The following is a 25,269-nucleotide window of genomic DNA, read 5'->3' on the forward strand; positions in this document are numbered from 1 at the left end:
GAAGATGAAAGGAATTAATATGTGCCACGCGCTTGGGCCGTGCCTGGCAATTAAGCACCATGTACATAGCAGCTGTTTTTGTTCTTTCAGTGACTGACACTTCCAGCAACCCAGTCATCTAAACAGAAGTGTGGCAATAATCCTAGACTCCTTCCCTTTCCTTCCACGCCCATATTCAACCCCTGGCCATTCTTCCACCTAAGTATTTCTTCCAGCTCACCACCACACCATCACTTCTTCATTCTCTCTCTCTTTTTTAACAGCTTTATTGGAATTTAATTTACATACCATACAATTCACCCAATTAAAGTGTGAAATCTTTATGATATAAAGATATATGAAATCTCAGTCAATTTTAGATCACTTTTATCTCCTCAAAAAGAAATCCTGGGACTTCCCTGGTGGCACAGTGGTTAAGACTCTGCGCTCCCAATGCAGGCGGCCTGGGTTCGATCCCTGGTCCGGGAACTAGATCCCACATGCATGCCGCAACTAAGAGTTTGCATGCCACAACTAAGGAGCCCACGAGCCGCAACTGAGGAGCCTGCCTGCCGCAACTAAGAACCGACGCAACTAAATAAATAAATAAATATTAAAAAAAAAAAAAAAGAAATCCTGTATCTTTTAGCTCTTGCCCTCCTATTCCTCCATCTGCTAATCCCAAACTCTAAGCAACCTGTAATTTACCTCCTATTTCTAAAGACTTGTCCATTCTGGACATTTCATGTAAATGAAATACAAACAAATACAACATGTGGTCTTTTTGTGACTGGCTTCTCTCTTAGCATGGTATTTTCAAGGTTCATGCATGTTGTAGAGTGCATCAGCATTTCATTCCCTTTTAATGGCTGAAATAATATTCAATTCTATGGATATACCACATTTTGTTTATCCATTCATCAGTCGATAGACATTTGGGTTGTTTCCACTTTTTGGCTATTATGAATAATGCTTCTATAAATATTCAAGTACAGTTTTGTGTGGGCATATGTTTTCGTTTCTCTTGGGTATACACCTAGGAATGGAAATGCGGGGTCCTATGGAAATTTTATGCTTAATTGTTCGAGGAACTGCTAGGCTATTTTCCAAAGAGGCTGCACCATTTTACATTCCCACCAGCAATGTATGAGGGTTCTAATTTCTCCTTGCCAACACTTGTTACTATCTGACTTTTGATTATAGCCATCCTAGTGGATATGAAGTGGCATCTCCTTATAGTATTTTTTTTTAAATTATTGAAGTATAGTTGATTTACAATGTTGTGTTCATTTCTGCTGTACAGCAAAGTGATTCAGTTACATATATATATTCTTTTCCATTATGGTTTATCACAGGATATTGAATACAGTTTCTTGTGTTTTACAGTAGGACCTTATTGTTTATCCATCCTATATATAATAGCTTGTGTCTGCTAATCCCAAACTTCCAATCCTTCCCTCCCCCACCCCAATTCTCCTTACAGTTTTGATTTGAATTTTCCTGATGACTAATAATGTTGAACATCTTTTCTTGTGCTTATTGGCCATTTGTATATCTTCTTTGGAGAAATGTCTATTCAGGGCCTTTGCTTATTTTAAAAAATTGGGATATTTATCTTTATTGAGTTGTAAGTCTTCTTTATATATCCTAGATATAAGTCCCTTCTCAGATATGTGATTTGCAAATATTTTTTTTCCCATTCTATGGGTTGTCTTTTGATCTTCTTGATAATGTCCTTTGGTATGCCAAAGTTTTCAACTTTGATGAAGTCTAATTCATTTATTTTTAATTTTGTTACTTGTGCTTTTGGTGTCATATCTAAGAATTCATTGCTAAATTCAAGGTAATGAAGATTTACCCCTGTGTTTTCTTTTAAGGGTTTTATAGTTTTAGCTCTTGCATTTAGGTCTTTGATCCAGTTTGAGTTTGTTTATGGTGTTTGTAAAAGGTCCAATTCATCCTTCTGCATGTGGCTATTCAGTTGTCCCAGCACCATTTGTTGAGTACCATTCTTTCCCCATTGAATGGTCTTGGCACCTTTGTTTAAAATTAGTTGATCATAGACACATGGGTTTCTTTCTAGACTCTCAGTTCTATTCTATTGATCTATCTGTCTATCCTTATGCCAGTACCACACTATCTTGATTTTTATTGCTTTATAATAAGTTTCGCATTAGGAAGTGTCAGTCCTCCAAATTTGTTCTTTTTCATGATTGTTTTGGCTGATTTGGGTCTCTTGCAATTCCATATGGATTTTAGAATCAGCTTGTCAATTTCTACTAAGAAGCCAGTTAGTATTCTGACAGGATTGCATTGAATCTGTAGATCAGTTTGGGAAGTAGTATTATCTTAACAATACTAAGTCTTCCAATTCATGAACATGAGATGTTTTTCCATTTATTTAGATGTGCTTTAATTTCTTTCAATGATGTTTTGTAGTTTTCAGAGTATAAGTTTTGCATGCCAAATATATTCCTAAGTATTTTATTATTTTTAGTGCTATTGTAAATGGAATTTTCTTATTTCCATTTTCAGATTGTTCATTGCAAGTATATAAAAGAAAACTGCTTTTTGTATATAAATCTTGTGTCCTGCAAACTTGCTGAACTCGTTTATCAGTTCTAATAGTTTTTTAGTGGATTCCTTAGGATTTCCTGGATACACAATCATGTTATCTGCAAATAGAGACGGTTTTACTTCTTCCTTTCCAGTCTGGGTGCTGTTTGTTTATTTTTCTTGCCCATCTGCCCTGGCTACAACCTCCAGTACAGTGTTGAATAGAAGTGGGGAGACAGATATCTTTGTCTTATTCCTTCCTTTTCTTAGGGAAAAAGCATTCAGTCTTTCACTATTAAGTATGATGCGGATTTTTGTAAATGCCCTGTATCAGGTTGATGAAGTCTCCTTCTATTCTTAGTTTTAGTTTTTTTTAAACATGAAAGTGTGTTGGATTTTGTCCAATGCTTTTTCTGTGCCTATTGAGATGATCATGTAGTTTTTGTTTTTCATTCTATTGATACGTTGACGTATTAATCGGTTTTTGGATGTTTAACCAACCTTGGCACTCCTGGGATAAATCCCACTTGGTTATGTAATGCAATCCTTTTTATATGTTGCTGGATTCTGTAGTATTTTCTTGAGAATTTTTGTGTCCATATTCATAAGATATATTGATCTGTTGTTTTGCTTTCTTGTGATCTTTTGTCTGCTCTGTGTATCAGGGTAATACTGGTCTTACAGAATGAATTGGGAGCTATTCTTTCCTCTTCTATTTTTGAAGAGTTTGTGAAAATTTTGTATTTATTCTTTAAATGTTTGGTGGAATTTACCAGCAAAGCCATCTGGGCATGGGCTTTTCTTTGTAGGTCGTTTTTTGATTACTAATTTAATCTTTTTACTTGTCATAAGTCTATTTAGATTGCCTATTTTTTCTTGAGTCAATTTTGGTAGTTCCTGTCTTTCTAGGAATTTGTCCATTTTGTTTAAGGTATCTAATTTATAGGCATGTCACTTTGTTCCTCTATAATCCATCTTCCACAGAGTAACCAGTGATCTTTTCAAAAATGCAAATCTGCTCATGACACACCCCTGCACCCAGCTCTTCTATGGCTGCCCTTTGCCCTTAGGATAAAGACCCATATCCTTAATATTGCCTCTAAGGTTCAGCATGGGCTGGCCCCTGTCACCTCTCTGCGGTCATTACCCTCATGGAGCTATGTTCTCCCTTTGTTCCAGACACAGGGAATTCTTTGCAGCTCCTGAACATACCACATGTCACAGGTGCTGTTTCCTCTGCCAGGTGTTTTCTTCTGTTAAGCTCCTGCTTCTTCATCATGGCCCATATTAAAATGTTACCTTCTCTAGAAAAGCCTTCCCGACTGCATCTCCTTTCTACGTATCCCACAGGTCCCGTCTCCCTCTCTTATAGCATACACGACTATATTTTATTGTTTGTTTACATACCTGTCACCCCACAGGGGCATCTTTGTTTATATATTGGTCCCTACCAGAGATAACTTTTTAATCTCCACATCCAAGACCTGGAAATATCCCTGCAGTAGAGCTGAAATGGAATTTCATTCTAGAGAATCCCATCTCCCCTAGCATGCATAGCCTCCCCTTTACTCCAGTTAATTTCTTCTTCTTAAATTCAGCTCCACTCTCTAACCACTCAAGTCTTTTTGGAATATAGGTTCTGATAATCACCCCCTTCCCCAACTTACTGCATTTGTGTATAATGATATCAGCTGACACTTGCTGAACACTATGTCCAAGGTCATAGTTGTGAAAAACGTCCCTGTGTAATCTTATTTAGTGCTAACAGCAGTGAGGTAGCTGTTACTAACTTCATTTTTCAGAGGAGAAAACTGAAGCTCAGAGAGGTTAAGTGAGTTGACCAAGGTCACACAGATAGTAAGTGATATAGCAGGGACTTGGACATGGGTCTGTGTGATTCCAGTATCTGTGCTCTTAACCACAATACCATCCTATCTTTATGTCTTCTTCGATTTTATCTGATTCGCTGAAAAAATGTGAGAAGCAAGACAAGTCTTGTTTCTTAAGGACCAGTGGGAGAGAAATCTGAGGCCAGCAGTGACAAATCAAAAGGATGGGCAAACCTGAAGGCCACACAGCATGGGGCAGTGATTTGGGACTAGCTTTCAGCACAGGGATCACCTCCCCACACACTTAGAGACTCTGAGGAAGGCAAAGGAATCCTACCGTGGCTGGCTGAAGTTGGAAGTGACCTCTGCTTTCTTCCTTTGGGGCCCACAAGCCGGGCAGTACCAAGCCAGGGAAGGCTGCCTAGAGACATAAGGAAAATGGGAGCTCAAGACAGGCCAGAATCTGTCCGGTGCTGAGGTGTCAGTTTGAGCTGAGGCTGGCTTAGAGCCGATCCTGGGAGGGGACTGTTTGGACAGAGCAAAGAATCCTAGGCTGGCAGCTACCTAGGGAGACACATTGGTGATAGAGGCTGGAAAGCCGGGAAGAGACCAGGGGAGAACTGGACTTCTCATTGTGACGGAGATGTGGGGGCAGTGTATGTATAAAATGGGTCTTCAAGAATATCTCCCATCATGGAGAGGCAATCCCCGTAGAGGGCTTGGAATAATGACAGTGTAACCAGGGATAGCATTTCTTTTCCTGGAAAGTCCAGTTTCTCCCTCTTTGGCTTAACTTTTCCCTGGGATTGACCAGCAGTAAATGGTAGACATCGGATGGAGCTTCTCACAGCATTTATTTTTCCTGATTACAAGGCTGGGAGTGGGGCGCAGCTGAACAGGGCATGTTAGTGGTGTGAGTGCTGGCTTGAGTGGAGGGGCTGAAGCAGGGGTTTGAGGGCAGGGAACAGAAGAGCACAAACGTGGAGCAGCTGAACTAGAAGGAAGGACGTGAGGGTAGCCGTCAGTAATTCAGGAGGCACTGGGAGCAACTGCAAAGGATGAGGACCGCCCCCCCGCTAAGCCCACCCCATCCCCGGATCCCCTTTTCTCTTCCTTAAGTTAAAAAACAATTCCTTGAGGCAGCTCAGGCGACAAGGATCAGAAGTCACAGGTTGAAGAGCCGAGGTTGCTCTGGCCAGCAGAGCCACGTTCTGGCCGGATGGCAGCTCAGGCCTCCTCAGCTGTAGCGTCGATGCCCGCGTACGTGAAGTTCTCAAACAGCGACATGTTCACGTAGGCCTGGGGGGCAGAGCAAGCTTTAGTGGGGGCCAGGGATGGGGGCGTGCCTGCCCTGGAGGCCCTTGACTTCCATGTGGTTGGGGTATTTCAAGTGACACGGATTTGTTTCGGAGACTCAAGATGACCCCATGGCCAAGGGTGGTCCTCACCAGCCCAGAGCAGTAAGGTCATCAGACCACAGCTGGGGGCTCACGTGAGAGACCCTTGACACAATTGTTCGATAGGAGTTTTTTCATGCCCTTATCCAATGAATTGATTGCTAATGCATTCATCCATTCATTTACTTATTCATCTGTTTATAAGGCTATTTTTGATGATTTACCCATTTTTCTGGTTATTTGATTATTCCTTCATTCTTAAGATAGTTTTATAATTCCTTTAACTACTTAGTCATTAATTAGTTCATATGACGAACTCTTCACATTACTCATTTTGATGCATTTCTTCACTTATATTTATGTGATAATTCATTTATTTATATGGTTACTAGATTCAGTTATTTAATTACATGTTTATTTGAATGATGATTGTATCATCCATCCACTAATTCTATTCATTCATTCATTCAGTTCTGGGTCATTCACTCATCCTCCATCCATTTGGTGAGCTGACCACTCATGATTCCACTCTGGCTCTGTGCCAGGTGAGGTGTCCCAGATGAGAGTGGGCTGATGGCCCCAGCAGAGGACAGGCAGGGAGTCTGGGACCTGGGACCTGGGACAACGACTTGCTGCTGAGGCTAATCAGTGGCCTTGGAAGAGTTTAGAAGGGCCTAGTGTCCAACCCAGTGAGAGCTGGAAAGGGGGGCTGCATCCCAGGGCCCGGCCTAGCTGTGGTGCAGCTAGTGGCGGGGACAGGGACACAGAGGCTGCTGCTCTCTGGCTCCTATGAGAGGGCATCCCTGCGAGCTCGGCGAGACCAGCCCCCGTCCCCCCCAGTCTCCTCACCTTCCTGGCTTCCAGCATTCGGCCCAGCTGCAGCGCGATCTGGGCAAAGGGGGGTCGCTCGTACGGACGGTCCCGCCAGCACTGCCGCATCAGCTCGTACCTGCAGGTGGGGGATCGCTGAGGTGAGGGTCAGGGCCTGCTGGGGTGACGGGGTTCCCGGGGCTCAAGGCTGAGGGGACTCACACTTCATCATCACAGTTGCGAGGCTGCTCCATGCGGTAGCCCTGCGGCAGCTTCTCATAGAGCTCGGCACATGTCATGCCGCAGTACGGGGTGCCCCCTGCGGGAGGGGCAACGCTGTCTCAGCCCAGGGCCCGGGGTGGGGGGTAGGGAGAAGGTGGGGACCATCTCGGGAACAGGGGTCAGGAACTCACCAAGGCTCACGATCTCCCAGAGGAGGACCCCAAAGGACCAACTGAAACGAGGAGGATGTACTTAGTTACCTTCTAGGCCCCAGGGGCCCAGCAGCTTAGTGTCAACCTACCCCAGGTGTGCAGCCCCTCCCAGCCCCTGTGTGCATCTACTTTGCAAGGGTCTGGCCTTGGCCAGCTGTTGTCTCTGCAACTGAAACTCCTTCACAGCCTCCCAGGCTTAATGTAATCATAGCTAACATTTTTACCGTGCACTTACCGTAGGCGAGGCACTGATCATTTAATGTGTATGCTAATTCATTTAACCCTCACACCAACCTTATGGTATAGGTACAATTATTATCCCCATTTTACAGATGGAGGCGCAGAGGCACTGAGAGCTTAGCTAGCTCGCCCAAGGCCACACAGCTAGTAAGTGGCAGAGCTGGGATTCAAACCCTGGCAGTCTCGCTCCAAAGCCCTTGCTCTTAACTGCCTCTTATATTGTAACAACAGCTGTGCGGGTTAGAGGTGGCTGAGGCCGGGGTGGAAGTTCTAGTGGGGGGAGGGAATCTCAGGGGTCTTGGGGCAGAAGCGGGAAGTAGGCGAGTAGTGATCAGAGGGGTGGTGGTGTGGTGGACAGTGAGCCGGGCAGGCCAGGCCAAAGGGCTTGGGGCAAGGGGCAGAGCCAGGGCTGGAGCGCTGGGTAGGCCAGGCTCCCTGGAGAGAAGGGCAGGGGTGTGCCAGGATGGCTGTTTGGAGGAGCGAGCGCAGAGAGGGCGTCCTGGGGGTCATGCTCTAGTTAGGTCCTCGGGTGGGTGTGACCTCCCCTTCAGAGAGGAAGGTGAGAACATTCTTTGAGTGGTCTCTCCATTCACCCAGGCGTTATCCACCAGCGTCCCCAAGCCTCTCCAAGGCATCCTCCAGTCTCTTAGTCAAATATAGCTCTCAACCACCCCTACTCCAATCCTACTCCTGACACACCTTCCAAGTTGAAACTTCCTTCCAGCTAGCCCCACGCCTTCCCACTAAGATGCCGGGCATGGCCAAGGTATACCTGAGACACATCTGTCACACCTGTGTCACACCTGGAACACACCGTAGGGATGGCCAAGTCATGCCTTGGACTGCCTGAGACATCTCTGAGGTGTGTCCAGGTTACACCTACAAGCATCCTCGGGGGACCAAACCCTCCCCCCCTCCCCCCCACACTCACACATCGCTCTTGGTAGTATAGACACTGTAGTTCAGAGACTCAATGGCCATCCAGCGCACGGGGAGACGCCCCTGGGAGAGAGTGGGTTTGAGGGGTCAGGTGACGAGAAAGGGGCTGTTTAGCAGGTTCTGGGAGGCAGGGCCAGGCCTGGCCCTGAGAGGGGGACCCAGTGAGACTTACCATCGTCTTCTTCACATAAACCTCCTCCCCCCGAGAAAGGCCAAAGTCCGCAATCTTGGAGGCCAGGTTCTCTCCGACTAGCACGTTTCGGGCAGCCAGGTCCCTGTGGATGAACTGCAGGAAAGGTGGGGGATGAGTGAGCCCCAGACTCCGGGGCCAGCGAGGGGTCTGGCCCCGTGGCTGCCTTCGTGGGCCCCTCCATGCCTTTAGTAGCCCCTTACTCTTCTGCCCCCCAACCCACGCCTCATCCTGGATCAGAAACTCCTGCCTGAGAAGAATCACAGTGCTGGCTGTCAGCCCTTCCTTCTAGTGACCTGGGCCACGGCCAAGTTCAGGCTGTATCCCTCTCCTGGGACGAAGGTGGGCTTTTCCCCAGTGACCACACTGCACCTTCTCCTCTTTGCATGCTCCCTGACCCCGTCTTTCCTGACCTCTCCCCGACCCCCACCCCACTGATGAGCGTGGAAAGGCCCTTCTCTTGCCCAAAGTGACCTCTCCCTTGAGTTCCAGATCCTCCCCACTGGGCCCTCCACCTTCCTCAGAGACCTCTCTCCATCACCCCTCCCTCTATCTTGGCCCCTTCCCCTCTGCTTTCAAAGATACTCAAAACTTTAATAACTTCAAAATGCCTCCCCTCAGTCTCAACTGTCCCCTCTCTCCTTTCATTGAAGCGGGGTGTCCTCGAACTTGGGCTCGGGCCTCCCCTGTCTGTTCTACCCTCCAGCCTCTCCTGGTGAGTCTCGCCCACTCCCTGGCCACCAGCGTCACCAACTGTGAAGTGACGGCTCCCAGACTGTCGTCCCTGGCCCAGGCCTCCCTCCTGAGTTTTAGGCTGGCTTCTACAACCGCTAAGCCAACACCTCCACCATGATGTGCCCCGGATGCTTCAAATGTAACACCTTTTTCAGACCTGCTCCTCGTCCTGTGTTCCCACCCACTCATCCAGGACAGGATGGGGTCACGTCCCTCTTTATTCCTCAATCCCACATCAATTAGAGCCTGCTGATTTAATCTCCTGAAGTCCGCTCCATGGTGTCCCCTCCCCTCCCCCAACACACACTCACACACACCTGCTTCTCACTCAGGTACTGCATGCCATTGGCAGCATCACTGGCAAAACGCAGCAGCTGCCGGGAGCTGAGGGTGGAGGCCGTTCCGTGTTCTCGGGCAAAAGCTGGGTCAGTTTCCAGGACCCGGCTCTTCCTCAGGAAATCGAGCAGGTTCCCATAGGGGGCGTATTCAATGGCGATATACAAGTAACCTGGGAGGTGAGGAATACAGGGTGGTGGTTTATACTCAGGCAACCTGGGGTGGTAGCAGGCACCCCATGGTACTAGACAGGGAACCTGGTGCACAAAGGAGAACCAATAGTGATGTTTCGGTGTCCCGAAGCTTCCCACAAGCTACAGATGCGAAGGTGACGGCTGATAATGGGGGTTTGGAAGAAGGAGTAGGTGATGAGTTGGGGGCTCACCTCGGTTCTCACAGGCCCCCAAGAGGTTGATGATGTTGGGGTGATGCCCCAATTTGCACAGAACTTCCAGTTCTCCCGCGAAGTCACGATGGTCATTTTCAGAGGCATACTCTGTGTAAAGAATCCAATATCACTTTTGCCGAAAATAACCCTGGAGAAAGGGTATGGGCTGGTGAGGGCTGGTGTCAGTTGCTGGTGGAAGCCAGGTGGGGCCTGGGATTGTGGGACACAGGAGAGGGTCAGGGCTTGGGCGGGAGTCACTCGCAGCGGACCTTTCAGCATCTTGATGGCTGCGTTCATCTTGAGTCCGTCCTTCTTGATCATGGCCCGGATGACCTGGCCGAAGTTCCCTTCGCCAATGAGATCCTCAAAGGTGATGTCCTCCCATTCCAGCACTGGGTAATTCAGGGGCTCGGGCTGTGGTTTTGGCCTCCGGGTCAGTGTCAAGGTGCCCGAGCTGAACTGCAGGATGGTCTCCTCACCCTTCATAGGATGGGACAAGTGGGCAGACAGTCCACACAAGAGACAGGGGCAGCAAGATGCACAGATAGGCAGACAAAGAGTGGTTAGACAAACGGACAGAGACTCAGACAGAGGGCACCCTGGTGGCCAGCCAAGCACAGTCAGACACAGGACACATACCGAGACAGAATCATATGAGATGGAGCCACAGGTGGGCTGTTGAGTGGACAGATGTCCAAGGAGAGAAATGCAGAGGCCGCCACCTGGGGATCAGGTGTGTGGGGCTCTGGAGGAACAAGGACTGGGTAAAGTTGCTAGAAGCCACGGCGTGAGTCGATGGCAGGATGATACTCCTAACATTTAAAACTGAAAGGAATTGGAATGAACTGTGATGGGGAGTAATGAGCTTCCCCTTATTGTGCTGATCCCACAACCAGTTTTTTTGTTTTTTTTGTTTTTTTTTGTCACCAAGGAAGCTCTGGAGGGGATTCCAGCCCTGGGCAGTGGGCTAGGGTACATTTACTGTGCACCTACTCCATGCTAAGCCCTGAGCTGCTGGGAGCCAGTGGATGGGTTTTCTTCTCCACAGTAGTGGAGGCAGAGATTACCCCTGTCCACCCACTTGGTGGACACCCATAGCTCTCAAATCACCCCGGGACCTGAGGATAGAAAGAGCATAAAAAAGAGGACCATCCACTCCCCACAACCAAGTAGGAGCTGGGCCACCTGCGCAGGGCTGATAGGAAGAGGAAACCGCTAAACAGGACCACGGGCGCTGCCAATACGAGAGCCAAAAGAAGGGTTAAGACAGACCTGGTGGTGGGTGTGGTCCCTACGTGAGCTGCAGCCCAGCGTGAGGGGCGAGGGCTGAGGACACAGGTCACGTGGATTCACACAAAACATGGACAGCTGAAGGCACACACCAGCATGCACACGCATGTTCTAGTGGTGGCCCATATGCAGGGCATCCATGAGAACTACACGTGGACATGTGCTCAAGCAGGAGCACAAGCAGAGGGACACACGTATCAGGGACATAGGCACATACAGATGGGGGTACTCACAGGGACGCACACGTGCACTCACGCCCGGCACACGCGCTCATGTATACACGCACGCATACGCGCACGCAGGTGCATGTAGCAGGGGTACATCTTGATATATGTCAGGGCGCTATACCCATTTAAGGCTGCTTTCCTACTCCTTCCCTCCACATTCGTACCCGTGACCCTCTCCTGCCACAGCCAGGGCCACTTTCTGCACACTGACCTCAGAAGGAGGCCAATGCAGCCTGGAACAAAGAGGCCGATTGAGTCTCTGAAGGGAGTTTTCTAAAGGCATGGCAGAGACAATAGCCTCGGACACTAGGCTTTGTATCACAAGGATCAGCCCTTGAGAGAGAAGTTTTTTGTTTTTGTTCTTTTGAAATGCCAAAGCTTGGCTGTAAATATCAAGAGCCCAGGCACAGGGGACCAAGGTCAGAGTTCAGATCATAAGTGACAACAGTGGGGAAGATCCCAGAGGAGAGAGAGGTGGGAGGAGGTGACAAGATGAGGTGATGCCTGGTCCCTGAAGAGAAGCCAGCACCCCACCCCCACCCCCAGCCCCTCGGTGTGGGCCTGCTGGCTGGAGGGGCATAGACAGGACAGAAAACTCAGCCAGGTTTACAGGGAAGCCAAGAGGGGAGGCCTGTGCTTCCTGTCTCCAGGAGTGACAGGTGAGGCTGCAGGCCCAGCTCAACAGCTGTAGGAGGGCCTGCAGCAATGGGTCTGAGGGCCACAGAACACGCTGCCTTCTGCAGGGCACAGGGAAGCCCCTTGGAGTTCTTACGTCTCCCCAAGGAGGCCCTGGGATGTGCAAGGATGGAGGTTGGGACGAGTGCCCTGCCGGCAGGAAGGAGGCTACGGAAGGGCTGAGGACATGAGTCACAGATGCGTGCAGGTGCAGGGTGGTTCCCAAATGTGGGACGGCCTGCCCAGACAGAGGCTGGCACAGAGCCCAGGCGTTCCCTACATTATCACCAGGCTTCCCAGGCTTCCATCACCCCTCGTGAGAAGGGGGAGAATCCTTAATTGACCGTGGCGCAACAGGGACATAACCGAGTGATTCTGAACTGGGGATATTAAACATGTCACCACAAATATAAATGGGCTGTGAGTTGAGTTCACTTCTAGAGAAATAGAGAAGATTATTGATAAGTATCGTACCCTTGCACGTTGTTGAGTGTAGTCTTATACCTATGACACAAACACCCATGTGCGCGCGCACACACACACACACACACACTCGCAGTGTACAAATACTAATGTGTGTATAGGTAGGAACATATATACACAGGGTCTGCACACATGTGCCCTGAGAAGGGTACAGGTGACTGACCGATCCCGACTGGTAGGTGAAGGTGCGTCTGCGATGCAGGCAGCTTCTGCGGATGCACGCCAGGGTTAAGAGAGCAGCCAGGATGGTGAGGCAGGTGGCAGACACAGAGCCCACCACAGCCAGGACCAGCTGTTGATCCAGGCCCTCTTCAGCTGCCTGGACCTCTTGGACCGGGCCCTCGCTCTGCAGCCCTGCATCCAATAAGAGGGGCAGATCATAGGGACGCCTGGGTCAGGGAACCCAGAGGCCACCATGGGGTCACACAGAGGGAGAGGTCAGAGATCCCAGTTCCAGGGAGGGAGCAGGTGTATCAGGCCTAGGACCAATGGGTCTGGAATGACATGATTTTTCCAGCACTAGGACATAGGAAGGGAAGGGTCAGGGTCCCCAGTGCCAGGGCTTGTGTCATTTGTTGGGAGGGGGCCTAGGATGCCCCAGCTCCAAGGCGGGGGATCGCTTGGAAGGAGAGAGCATTGCGACTGACCCTGTGGCCCAGGAGTCCTCTTGGGCCCCGCCCGCTTACCGTTGCTTAGGGTAGACTCTTCTACCATGTCGCTCCAGTCACCGGGGCCCTGGACGCTGGCCCGCACACGGAAGAGGTAGCGCGTGCTGGCGTTGAGGCCGCGGACGACGGTGCTCGTCTCCTCGGGCCTGTCCACGTCCATCCACAGCGGGTCTCCTGAGCCCTCAGCCACCTGCACCTCCACAATGTACTTGGATATAGGCCCAGCTGGAGCCTCTGGGCGCTGCCACACCAGCTGGATCTCGGAGTCTGAAAGGGCCTGGGCGTGGAGGTGTCGGGGGGCTGGGGGCCCTGTGGACACGGGGTGAGAAGGCAGGGCTCAGATGGGACCGGGCTGTGTGGCTGTGGGGTCAGACAGATCCACGCTAGCTGTGTCCCCGGCTCCGCGAACCCGGAACGGGAGGCACCCTGCCAACCTCCTCCTTCCTTCCTGGGCTGAATCCCTCTCCCTGCGGCTTCCTTTACCCCTGAGCTTCTGCTGCCCCTGGTTCTCCTTACATGTAAGGAGAACATGTATGTTCTCCTTACATACATTCTCTTCCTGGTGGCCCAGACCCTCCCAGTGTCGTAGGTCCTCCCCATGTCCCTCCACACCCTGTGGTCCCACCAAGTCCCATGTCCTCCTGGTATCCTGTATCCTTCCCTGTGTCATGTCCTCCCCATGCTTGTGTCTGCCTCACATCCCGGGTCCTCCCTATGCCCATGTTTTCACGTGCAATTCTCTCTGCATGTCCATCCAGGCTCCTATAACCTCCCACGTCCTTCTGGGTCTCCTGTGTTCCCTGCGTCCCATGTCCTCCCTCGTCTTGAGCCCATCACTCCCTCCCCAGCGTACCGCTGGGGGGCAGAAGCACACGAGCAGCGGGTGAGGCTGGGCCCAGGAGGGTACAGTGGTAGAGCCGCACGTCCAGCTGGTAGTGGGTGCCAGGTGTGAGTCCGGTCAGGAGGGCGGTGCGGGCCTGGGGGGACGAGACGTTCTCCCGCCGCTCCTGTCCCCGGGCCCCGTCCCACAGGCGCAGCAGGAAACCATCGCCCACCAGTGGCCCCGGCACCGAGGGTAAGGACCAGCTCACTCGCAACCGGTCGGGGCCCTCCACATGCCAGCCCTCCAGCCACGGCTGCAACAAGGGCTCTGGGGCCAGAGGTTGGGGGTCAGAACTGTCCGGTGGGTCCCTGGGGCCAGACGGGATAGTGATCCCCAGGGGACAACCTCCAGTGGGAAAGGCAGGGACCCCCAGGGTGGACAAGCTATGACAACCCTGAGTGTATAGGACAGTAACCCCTGGGGGGCGGAAAGGGATAACTCTTGGCCTCTCACCAGGACAGTCTGTGGTCATGAGGGTGGGAGGCCCCCAGGCCCCCTCCCCCCCTTCCCCTGGCCGGCTCAGCTGCACGCGGACACTGTATCCTGTCTTCGGCCTCAGGTTCATTAACGTCACGTTCTCACTGGGGTCCACTGGGGGCAGGGTGTGCAGCACACACTATTCAGTCCCAACCCCTTCCAGAAGCCACCACTCTCCCTTCAGTCCCTCTCTTCTCCACACACTTCTCCCTCCTTCCATCCCCCCTTTCCCCTCATCACTGCCTGACATCCCATCCTTCCCCAGACACCCCCACCTCCACCCCCTGTTCTCTCCCCGCTCACCCACGATGGTGGACCAGGCCATGGTGCTGTCCTGGGGCCGGTAGTGCAGCCGTACAGAGGCGATGGGCCCGTCCCCGGAGAAGGAGACCAGCGGGGAGACCACGAGCTGACGGCTCTGCTTGGCCAGGAGCCGAGGGGCAGTCAGGGGCACCGGGGGCACTGCCAGGAGACTTGGGGTAAGGCATGGCCCAGACAGCACCCCCAGTCGTTGGAAATAGGAGCAGACTCTGTCTTCTGGGCATCAAAGACAACTCTGGCTTTCGGTTTAGATCGGGGGACCCCCTGGGCTGGGGAGAGACCAAGTTCAACAGATGACCAGAGTGTCCAGGGCCCAGGGAGGACAGCTCAGGGTGCAGGGACTCGGCAATGAGGACATGAGGATGTCCCAAAAGATGTGAAGTGAGGGAGTGGCATGGCTGGACAGGGGTTTGGGGGAAGGCACTCTGCCCATGCAAGGTGGGTGCAGACGGAGGGGGCTGAAACCCAAGGCAGTGTCACCCTTCTCTCTGCCCCTCCCCCCATCATCCATCACTCTCTTAATTTAAAAAAAAAAAAGGGGTAGCAGGTGATGAAGCACCTGCTCTACCCGGATGCCTCATGTGCACGGTTTCTAATCCTGACAAGGGCCTTCGGGCAGGGCTCATCACCCCTATGTTATGAATGAAGAAACTGAGGCTCAGAGACATGGAACAACTTGCTTAAAGACATGGAGCCAGGGTTTGAACAGGGTCTATCTGACCAGGCCACCTAAAATCAGCCCATCCTACTCCAAAGAGCTTTTGTGCTCCTGCTTAGTTTCCTTACCCCACGGCCACTGCCCTTTCTGCCTTAGCTTTTCTCTCCGGATTATTGCATTAAGGCCTTCACTGGTTCCCTTGCCTCTTTCAAACATTTTCCAGACGGATTTTCTAAGAATGGATGGATGGATGGATCGATGGATGGGGGAGGGTCAGGGAAGGTGCAGGGGTGTGGCTGAGGAGGTGGGAGGGAACAGTGGGGTCAGCAGGAAGAAGTATGTCAGGAGGAAGTGCTGGTCTGGGGGGAGAGGAAGGTCCAGTTTGGATCCTGTGGAGGCCCTGGGCCTGTGGCTCACAGGTGAGATTAGATGTGGCGGTGGCTGGATAGAAAGTGGGCCCTCGAGTCAGGCACCAGGTAACTTCCATGCTAACTTCAGAATCAGACCTCCACTACACAGAGGTCCTGCCAATCGGGTCTGGGGCCCAGGAGAGGGGTCCAGGCTGCAGATCATATCTGGGAGTGGCTAGGGAACATTTGAAATCTTAGGAATAGTTGCCATTTTAACTAATAATAAATGTCAACATACATTGAGCACATACCCTGCGTCAGGCACTGTGCTAAAAGCCATCATCTAATTTAATCTTTACAGCAACCCAATCAAGGGAGCGCTGATATCCTCATTTCACAGAGAGAGAAACAAGCTATGAGGAGATAAGTAACTTGCTTAGATGATGGAGCTAGAGTTTGTAGTGAAGATTCAAAGCCAAGCTGTCTGGGCCCAAAGCCTGGGGAGAGCGAGAAGAGAAAGGCTGGAGGTGGGGCACCGGGGTGGGTGACAGAGTAGTGGAGAGAGAATGGGAAGCAGAGTGTGACCGTGAGAAAGGAAGATGAGCAAGAGATTTGGGCTTATGTCAGGGGAGGGCGGGGTCAGGAGCACAGGGAAAGAGAAGCCAAGGCGCGGCAGGGGCTGTGAACGTCTGAGGCTTGTGGTGCTGGAGAAGGTGAGGGACACCTATACCGGGGTGTGGGTGCTCTGCTCTGAGCGATCCTGGGCAATGGCAGCTACCTCCTTACTCACCAGGAAGCACCTTTGGAAATGAAGCAGGTCACCCTCTGAGCTCCACAGCCCCAGGCACCCCCCTGTCCTAGCAATGGGTGCCCTGTGGTGTGACTCGGGTTGGCGGGTGGGGGGACGCAGCATCCCAGAGGTGGAGTGAAAGGCACTGTGTCTGCGGGGTGGGGTTTGGGGGAGGTAGAGAGGGGAAGCATCACCCTGGGCAAGGCTGCAGGGTGAACCATTTCTGGGGCATGGGATGCCCTTTCCAGATGGGCCTGAGCTGTGCTCCAGCCTGGACAATGCCCTGCCCAGGCCTCAGGTTGAAGACAAGCCCTCTTCTCTGCCTGATGCTGGGCTGTGACCTTAGATGCCCTTGCCCTTCCTGCTACAATGCCCAGTCTGAGCAGCATCAGCTAGGACATCACTGACCTTTGACGTTGACCCTGAAGCGTCGGCTGTCTTGGCCACCAGACGTGGACACGCGGCACTCCCAGAGCCCACTGTCCCCAAGAGCCAAGCGGGGCACCTCGAACTCGGCTGTGGTCCTATCTGGCTCCACAATGGCCTTGGTGGACTGAGAGAGACGGGGAAGGGACAGACCACAGAGAATGTGTGCCATGTGGCAGATACAAGTGTGCTCGTCCAGGCTGGTGAGGGGACAGAGCCTGGGTGCTGGTCCCTCAACAATCAGCCTGCCCCCATTTGAGCTGTGGTCAGGCCGGTGGGCAGAGCCTGCAGAAAGCCCCGAGGGGTCAGGGGTCTGGAGGGGCAGGGGCCCTGGGCTGGGGTCACGGGGCTGACCAGGAGGACCGTGCCGTCCGGCTTGCGGAGCTCCACGCTGCCCCGGACTGGGAAGGGGTTCCCCGCGGCGGCACAGTTGATCCGGGGTGTCGTTTCTAAGTTGAACTCCAGTTCTGAAACCATGTCCAGGATCTGGGGGATCCGGTCTAGGGAGAGAGGGGACACGTATCCTGGAGGCCCTGCAAGGGCAGATACGTGACTGCCATAGCGCCCCTCCCCCGGAGTCCTGCATCTTAGCGGAGGTACCGCCAGCAGCCCAGTCACCCGGGCCTGAAAGCCAGCAAAGTCCTGTGCAACTCCTCCAGGGCCCTCACGCCCACCTCTGACTGCCCCTGAGTCTACCTCCTGCACCCTCTGCCTCCTCATACCTTCCCACACGGAGACCAGACCCCTTCTCAGCCTCACAGCCGGAACGCTGGTTCAGGCCTCCATCGTTTCCGGGCCCTGCAACAGGTCTTCCAGGCTCTCCTGCTTCCCCTCCCCACCCAGCAGCCACTGTCCTCTCTCAAACACAAACCTGAGAGCCCCATGCCTCTTCAACAATTCCCTGCTGGCCTCTCATATTAAGTGCAAATCCTATAGGCTGTCATTCAAAGGCCCCAAGATTTGACCTCTTCTGATCACTCCCGGAGCCTCCCCTCACGCCACTGTCCTGGAAACTGAGCCTGAGTCCTCAATCCCCTGGCCGTTGCCCTGCTCTCTCTCCAGCCATCTTTCTCCTGTCCTTCATATTCCATCTCAGATCGCACCTCTTCCCAGAAGCCCTCCCTGACTCTCTCGGGCTGGTTGGGGTCTCCTCTGGGCTCCCACCCACTCTGGGGGGCTGCCCATCCCTGTATGGATGATGTGGGCTGGCGGTGAGAACTTCCAGACCATGAGCTCCCTGAGGGCAGGGCTTTGAGCCAGGGAGATGCGTCTGGTGAAGGCTGACCTGTTCCGAGGGACCTCAGAGCCCCCCAAGCTCGTACCTGACTTCTCACAGTGCACCCCATGCCACCCGGAGGGGCAGACGCAGCCGCTGAAGCGGTCACAAGTGCCGCCGTTCTGACACTGGCACTGGAGGTGGCAGTCAGCCCCAAAATGACCTGGGGCACAGGCTGGGAACAGAGGGGGTGTGGTTAGAGGGGCACAGGTCAGGGGGCAACGAGGGCCGGCTGGGGCCTGGGTAATGACTGGCTGGGTAGAGAGGGCACTGGCCAAGTGAGCGGGGACCGTGGAGGTCTTGGTGTGCAAGTCGGGGCCAGAGTGAAGGGCTGGGGCTGGGCTTGTAGCCGACTGCCTGGGTCAGGGAGCATGGAGGGTGGGTTAGTCCGTACCTTCCTGGCACTGGCTTCCTCTCCAGCCCGATCCACAAGAACAGCCATAGGGGTCCGGGAGGCAGAAGGTGAGGCCTCGGCAGCCTGACGTGCCTGGGCACTGTTCCTGGCAGCTCTGCCCAAAACGGCCCTCTCTGCAGGCTAGAAAGAGGGCATGTGGGTGTAGGAGCCTCTGCTGGGCCCCAGGGTTCAAGACCTACTTGGCATGTTCACCCTCCAAGGTCCATGCCCATGGTTTGAGAGTCTTCCCCCAGCCAGGCATCCTCTCCTGCCCAGGTCCTAGTGGCCCCCTCCTCCTTACCTTGCTCACAGCGGGTCCCAGTGAATCCAGGGGGGCACACACACTCGCCATCCTGGTCGTGGCAGACACCTCCATGCAGGCAGCCCGGGCATTCCTTGGTACAGTCCTGTCCCCAGTGCCCTGCCTCACAACCTGCAGGAATGTGCTTTCAGCAGCTGACCCTCACCCACTGGACCACTGCTGCTGAGGACTGGGGCAGCCCTGGGGGACCAGAGGATGCAGGGGGTCCACAGGAAGTACCACAGGGCTCCCAGCCTCCCACACCACCCACCACCTCTGCCCTCTGCTCCTGACCCCGCACGATGAGTCGAAAGAAGGCGCTGCCCAGTGGGCTGGCTTCCAGGTAGGTGGCACTGTAGATGCCGCTTGACGACGGCTGCACGTTTGGGAGCTGCAGCAAAAACCGCCCTTCCTGGGCCTCGTGCCAGTCCAGGGTGTAGAAGTAGGATCCTGGGGGCATAAACGGGTCAGGGGCCTCACCATCACACAAGAGCTGGTGTTCCCTCCCTCTGCCCACCTCGGCCTGAGTCACATCAACGTGCGCCAGGCAGAGTGAGCAGACCTGGGGGAAGGCACCAGCGAGTGTCTGGACCCAAGGCAGAAAGCTGGGAAGCATCCTCTCTTCCATGGTCCACCAACCACTCAGTAAATCACCAAGTCCGGTTCAATCTCCCCCTCGTCTCCTAAAGCTGCCCCCTCCTCTCCACGTGCACTGCCACCACCCTGCTCCCAGCCTCCCACAGCCTTCCAAGCAGTCTCTCTGCTTCCAGTCTCCCCCTTTCCTGTCCGTCCTTCACTCAGCAGCCAGTGAGATTTTTCTCCAATAGATTCCGCAGTAGCTCCCCGGCTTAAGCTCTTCCATGGTTCTCCACTGCCCTCAAGACAACATCCGACTGCTTAGCAAATCATTTTCACCAGTTTGGCCACTGTGTAGCCCATACCTCTCCACATCCTGCCTGACTCCTAACATTCCTGAATTCCTGAATTGCTTCTATCTCTTCTAGAAACACGGTGGTATCTCACAGCTTCCTGCCTTTGCTCTTATCAATCCTCCTCCTGGAAAGTTCTTCCCCTCTTCTTCGTGCAGCTAGTTCCCAGGAGCCTCTCCCTCCAGGACGTGTGGACCCTAATATCAGGGTCCTTGTCCCTGCCCCACCCCTTCTTGCCTCTTTGCTCAGGACGGAACAGAGATTCTAGGGAACTCAGGTCTACCTGACTCTCCACATCTCTCATCAATTCGGGGGGCCTGGAGCTCTGGAGGCAAACCCCTTGGCCCAAGAGAAGGGTCCTCCTCCCTCAGGAGCCCAGGGACACATGAGTCAGCCAAAGGGCTGTGGGTGTGAGAGCTGAGGCAGGAATCTGTGGGGCCACACAGGAAAACTGCTTCCTTCTATGGGGTGGCCAGAGGGCCTGATAGGGCCAGGATGGGGGCAGGCCTGGGCTGAGATCCCCAGGCCTGCCCAGGCCCCTGCACGTGTCTTGACAAATCTCTGGAAGAGGCCAAACCTCCCTTGTCTGTTCTGGGACTTTGTTACCCGTTTGCTTCTTCAGCATGGGGACTGCTGCTCCCTGCCAGACTGGCTAATGTGATAGCACCTGCTAACTCTCAGAGGAGAGTCCAACGTGAGGGGTTAACATAGCGCTAATTTGGGGGTGGCAGGGAAGGAGGTAGCTGACCACGAGGCTGCTGGTCCTCTGGGCGCAGTAGGAGGACATCTCACAGCTAGAGATGAGTTGGATGCAGGTGCTTCCCATGGACCTGGTGCAGGAGAGAGGGGGCGCCCCGGAGGTTGGCCAGTTGGGGTAACAGGTGCTGTGTCAGGGGCCAAAACTGGGAATACTGAGGGCCATGGAGGTGTTGGGGTGTCAGAGCTATGGGTTTACCTGCCCACCCAGTTCAGATGCCCCTCTCACCGTTGCTCTTCCAGATCACATCTGTCTGCTTCTCCTTGCGCACCCACGCGGAAAGTACTGCCGTGTCGCCCTTATTCACCGTGTGTGTGACCTTGTCCGGGAGCAGGTGGGCTGCGAGGCGGATGGAGGGCGGGGTCAGGGGTCAAGGGCAGCCCCTCCTGCCCCTCCTCCCCGCCGGCGGCCAGACTCACCTCCTGGGCTGTTGTGCACGTAGAGGACGCGCGTGCGCCGCGCCCCCGCACCGCCCACGCAGGAGAAGACGCCCACCAGGTCCGAGGGCTGCGAGAAGCCGCGCAGCGTTACCTGGCGCGAGCCATTGCGGGTCAGGTGCAGGGGCTGCCAGGGCCGGGGCGTGCGCACAATGCGGTCGTCCTTTTCCAGCAGCAGCGGGGACCCCCAGGCGTCCGAGCCTCTGCCCGCCCCCGCCTCCCCGGACACGCAGGTCAGGAAGAAGCGCTGGGGCTCGGTCAGGCGCAGGTCGGCCAGCAGCGTCAGGTCCACCGCAGCGCCTGGACCGGGATACCGGGCTTCGTATCTGGCAGGGCCCCGCCCTCCCCCCTGCCCCGCCCTCCCCCTCTTGCCCCTCTCCTCCCAGCCTCTCCCCTCTCCTCCCCTCCTCTCCCCCCGCTCCCCGCCCGCCCACCAGGCACTGAACTTTATCAGGCATGTCCACCCCCGTCCCTTCCTGTCCCAGTCCCCTTCCCGGTGCACTGGCCCTTTCCTTCAAGTCTCTTCATCCTAAAAGAACAAAAACAAAAACAAAGCCCCTTCTCTGGCTTCCCCATCCCCTCCCTTCTCCTGCCAGATGGCTTCCCTTTACAGCTCAGCCTTCGGAAAGAAAGAATGATCTACGCGCCCCGTCTCCATTTCCTCTATTCCCGGCAGTCCCCTTTCCTGACCTGTCTCTACAGCTGCTCTGCAAAGGGGAGCCGCTCTCCCTGCCCTCCCCCGCCCCCTCCCCCCCAACCCCGCTGAGAGATCAGAAGTGTCTTGGAGGGACCCCTCCCCATCACTCCAGAAATCTGGACCTGTTTGTTGTGCTGGGATTGAAGGTGGGAGAGGCTGGGTTCTGCAGCCAGGTGGTTATGGGGCAGAAAGGAAGAGAGCTCTGGGCCCAGCAAAAGGCCAGAAGCAGGGAGGGCAGACCCTAGGGCAGAGTTGGGGCTGAAACACACAGACACCAGGTGGGCCTTGGTCTTTGCCTTCCAAAGGGCTGTGGGCCCCATGAGGAGACAGACATGGACCTACCCGTCAAATGCAGGGCACTGTGTGGGGAGCACAGAGAAGGGATGCCTAACTCAGCATGGGGGAGGCAGAGGATGAACAGGTGCCTCCCGGGAGATACAGCTTGAGGGTCTTAAAGCTGAGCAGGGTACGGTGAGGGTTCAGAATGAGGACAGGGAGAGGTCAATGGTAGGAAGGGCATTCTAGGCAGAGGGCACAGCCTGAGTAAAGGTGTGGAATGAAAGGCTGCGGCACACAGTGTGAGGCAGGAACCAGGAGGGACCAAGGAGAGCTGGAGTCCAGGCCTGGCTGAGCCCTGCCAGCCTCCTCAGCCCCGGGGCCCAAACCTTCCCGAGCCCCTCCTACTCTGTCCCTGCCTGTTCACTGCCAGGTGGTTAGTTGGTTTAAGTGCTACTTCACTTATCAATGTGAGTAATGAAGTACATGAGTAAATGTACTTCATGAGTAAACGAACCTGACTGTCTATCTTGTGCCGAGCACCTGTTTTCCCTTGGGTCCTCACACCCTCCAGAAGTTGCTGTCTTTCCAGCCACAGAGGAGGGTCATGATAATTATTCTCCACGCTTCCTCTAGTAAGCTCATCCCCTCCCTGGACTTTCACTACCACTTCTGAGTCAATAACCCCTGGATGGCCTCTCAGCTCGGGCCTGCTTTCCATCAGCTCTTCCCAAACCTGCTCCTCTCTGGGCCCCCTGCCTCAGCAGACGGCAAAACCCGCCTGAGGTACAAGCTTTGGAGTCATCTCATACTCCTGCTGTCATAGTAATTAATGTTTATTGGAGGTCAGTGATAAGCCAGGTACTTTACTTATGTTCTCTCATTTTATCATCCCAACTCTCCTGGGAGGTGGGTGTTATCACCCCAATTTTATAGCTGGCAAGTTAAGGCTCAGAGAAATAACTTGCACAAGGTCATACGATGACTAACTGGCAGACCCTGGTTGTCTGACTCTAAAAGTCTACACCTCGGAGCACTACTCTGGCTGCCCCCATCAGTCACAAAATTCTATTTCCTCAAAGCCTCTTGGCTTCATCCCCCTTCCCAAGCCCGCCCTTGGTAACCCTCATCCTTACTCCCCTGGACCATCCTGACAGCCACACTCCTCCTTCCTCAACTCATCCTCCAAAGTGATCCCTCTAAGACCTTGTGACTGTCTGGTCTACAACCTTCCATGGCTCCCTATTGCCCTCAGGATGCAGTGCTCGCTCTTGAGCCCTCTGCTGCTCACACTGCCCCTCCTGCTGCGTCCCCTCCAGGAGCCCTCTCTCCTCTGCACTTCCCCGCCTCTGAGACTTGCATCTATTGTTCGGGCTGCCTGGAATGAAGCCCACCCCTCTTAGTGCGGTATTTCCAAATCCCTTTTCATCTCCTATCCTGAAGCAGAGTAAGCTGACTCCTCGGTGCTCCTCTGCGTCTATCTGTTCAGCGCTCACCTGGTGTCCCGTGTCCCCCACTAGACCATGAACCACTCTAGGCGGCCTTTGCGTTCTAATCCTCTTTGGGCACCACACTGAAGGAATTGGCTACCGCTTATTCAGAAGCTCTTACCAAGTGCTTTGTGACAATTACCTCCTTTATACCCAGTAACAGCCATAGGAGGTCTGCACCATTTAATCTGTTGTACAGATCTAGCGACTAATGGCCTGTCACTTAGCACAGCTCCTGGAATATTGTTGGTGCTTGATAAATGCATAATTGCGTGAGTCCCACACACTGACCGTATGAGTACCCACTGAAAGCTTCACGGGCCCAGAGGCCCTGCTGCTCCCCGCTGATGTGCACACCCAACACGGTCAGTGGCTGCTCCCCTCCCCCAATCCCTAGTGCCTGCCTGGGTTTTCCAGGCCCTGATCCCACTTTCTAGCGGATCAGCGTGCAGAGGAAAGTGATGGCAGTGATGATAGGGTTTTCTCGGGGGGAGTCAGGGCTTTGGGGGTTGGGTGGGGGGAGGTTCAGGGCAGACTTACCAACATGAGAAGCCAGGAAGAAGATGGGGAGCAGCAAAGGGGGTCCCAGCCAGACCATAATCCAGAGGCTGACCAGGCCAGCCGGGACAAGCGAGGCCCACGGTCAGTCACTCTGGGTCTGGCTGTTCAGCCTGTGCTGTCAGTGTGTGTTGGTGTTGGGGAGGAAGAGGAAATGAGTTAGCTTGGGTGGGAGGCGGGCCGGGGAGAGGGCTGGGGAGGACTTATCCTGCTTCTGGGCCTCTGGGCCCCCCTAGTCTGGCCCCTGCAAGGCTCGGGATGGGTGTGGCCTGGAAGGTCCTGGACTGGGGTCACTTGAGGTGGGGGAGGGTTGTGATAAGGACAGACCTGGGGACTGTTTCCCCTCCCCTCTTCTCCGCGTGGTCCTCAGCCTTGCCAGCACGCGGGAGGCAGGAGGCAGGAAAGGGAGGAAGCCACTGGCTTCCTCCTATTGAGAGGGGATGGGGGAGGACATTGCTCTGGGGTGTCCCTCCCCCAGCACAAACACACGATTCCTCAAGTATGCGTCCCAGGACGTGGTTACATGGGTGTCCTCGAGAGCCGTTCACGTATGGAGCACAAGGATCTGGGATGTACACAAAGGAACAAAAGAACACACTCAGGGCTAAAACCCTTTGATTCAATCTTGCGTAACTCTCTCATTTCACAGACGGGAAAACTGAGGCCTGCAGGGCTTGAAGGCTCTCTGAGGTCATGGTGAGGCTGGGACCTGAACGTCTGACTTCGCTGCTCCTTGAGGACTCATGCTAAGCAGACCCAGAATGCACAGGGAGTGAGTCCCTTGGTTTAAGACAGGAACAGAGGCTTCAGCACACTGTCTGCCTGATGTCATTACCCTTGGGCACTAGCGCAGCAGAAGCCCCACCCAGGGAGCTCCCGTACTCTTGAGGGCTGATAACAGCCTGGGAGCAGTCCCAGCCCCCTGACAAAGGCTTCGGAGCCCCATGGATCTGCTGTGCCCCTCATCTCTCCCTGCCCTGGTGCCACCTCTCCACTGGCAGTTCCCAGAGCAGAGCCTGACCCACAGGCACAGAATGCCTGCCGAGGTGGGGTGGCGGTGGGGGGTCTGTCCT

General features: G+C 53.9%; 1 protein-coding gene across 3 annotated transcripts; it reads right to left on the bottom strand.

Moving 5' to 3' along the window:
• Window positions 1-5,199: 5,199 nt before the first annotated feature.
• TIE1 (tyrosine kinase with immunoglobulin like and EGF like domains 1) lies at window positions 5,200-24,505 on the bottom strand. 3 transcript variants are annotated; one of them, XM_060140312.1, is made up of 23 exons: window positions 24,179-24,491; window positions 21,158-21,475; window positions 20,967-21,077; window positions 19,347-19,502; window positions 19,053-19,184; window positions 18,752-18,892; window positions 18,404-18,532; window positions 17,436-17,581; window positions 17,064-17,208; window positions 14,840-14,998; window positions 14,513-14,650; window positions 14,030-14,326; window positions 13,195-13,485; window positions 12,672-12,862; window positions 10,103-10,313; window positions 9,831-9,941; window positions 9,427-9,617; window positions 8,357-8,470; window positions 8,177-8,247; window positions 6,985-7,025; window positions 6,794-6,890; window positions 6,611-6,710; window positions 5,200-5,663 (listed from the first exon to the last, which is right to left on the bottom strand). In XM_060140312.1, exons 1-23 carry the CDS (start codon window positions 24,234-24,236, stop codon window positions 5,592-5,594), a joined length of 3,420 nt encoding a protein of 1,139 aa, XP_059996295.1. In that variant the 5' UTR covers window positions 24,237-24,491; the 3' UTR covers window positions 5,200-5,591. The 3 variants fall into 3 exon arrangements, 2 of the variants coding, with proteins under 2 accessions (XP_059996295.1, XP_059996294.1); XM_060140311.1 differs by having other exon boundaries at window positions 14,030-14,650; window positions 24,179-24,495; XR_009538957.1 differs by lacking the exons at window positions 5,200-5,663; window positions 6,611-6,710 and having other exon boundaries at window positions 8,357-8,459; window positions 24,179-24,505.
• Window positions 24,506-25,269: the final 764 nt, after the last annotated feature.

The sequence above is a fragment of the Lagenorhynchus albirostris genome, chromosome 2 (assembly GCF_949774975.1).
Source record: "Lagenorhynchus albirostris chromosome 2, mLagAlb1.1, whole genome shotgun sequence".
In the NCBI taxonomy this organism is placed as follows: Eukaryota; Metazoa; Chordata; class Mammalia; order Artiodactyla; family Delphinidae; genus Lagenorhynchus; species Lagenorhynchus albirostris.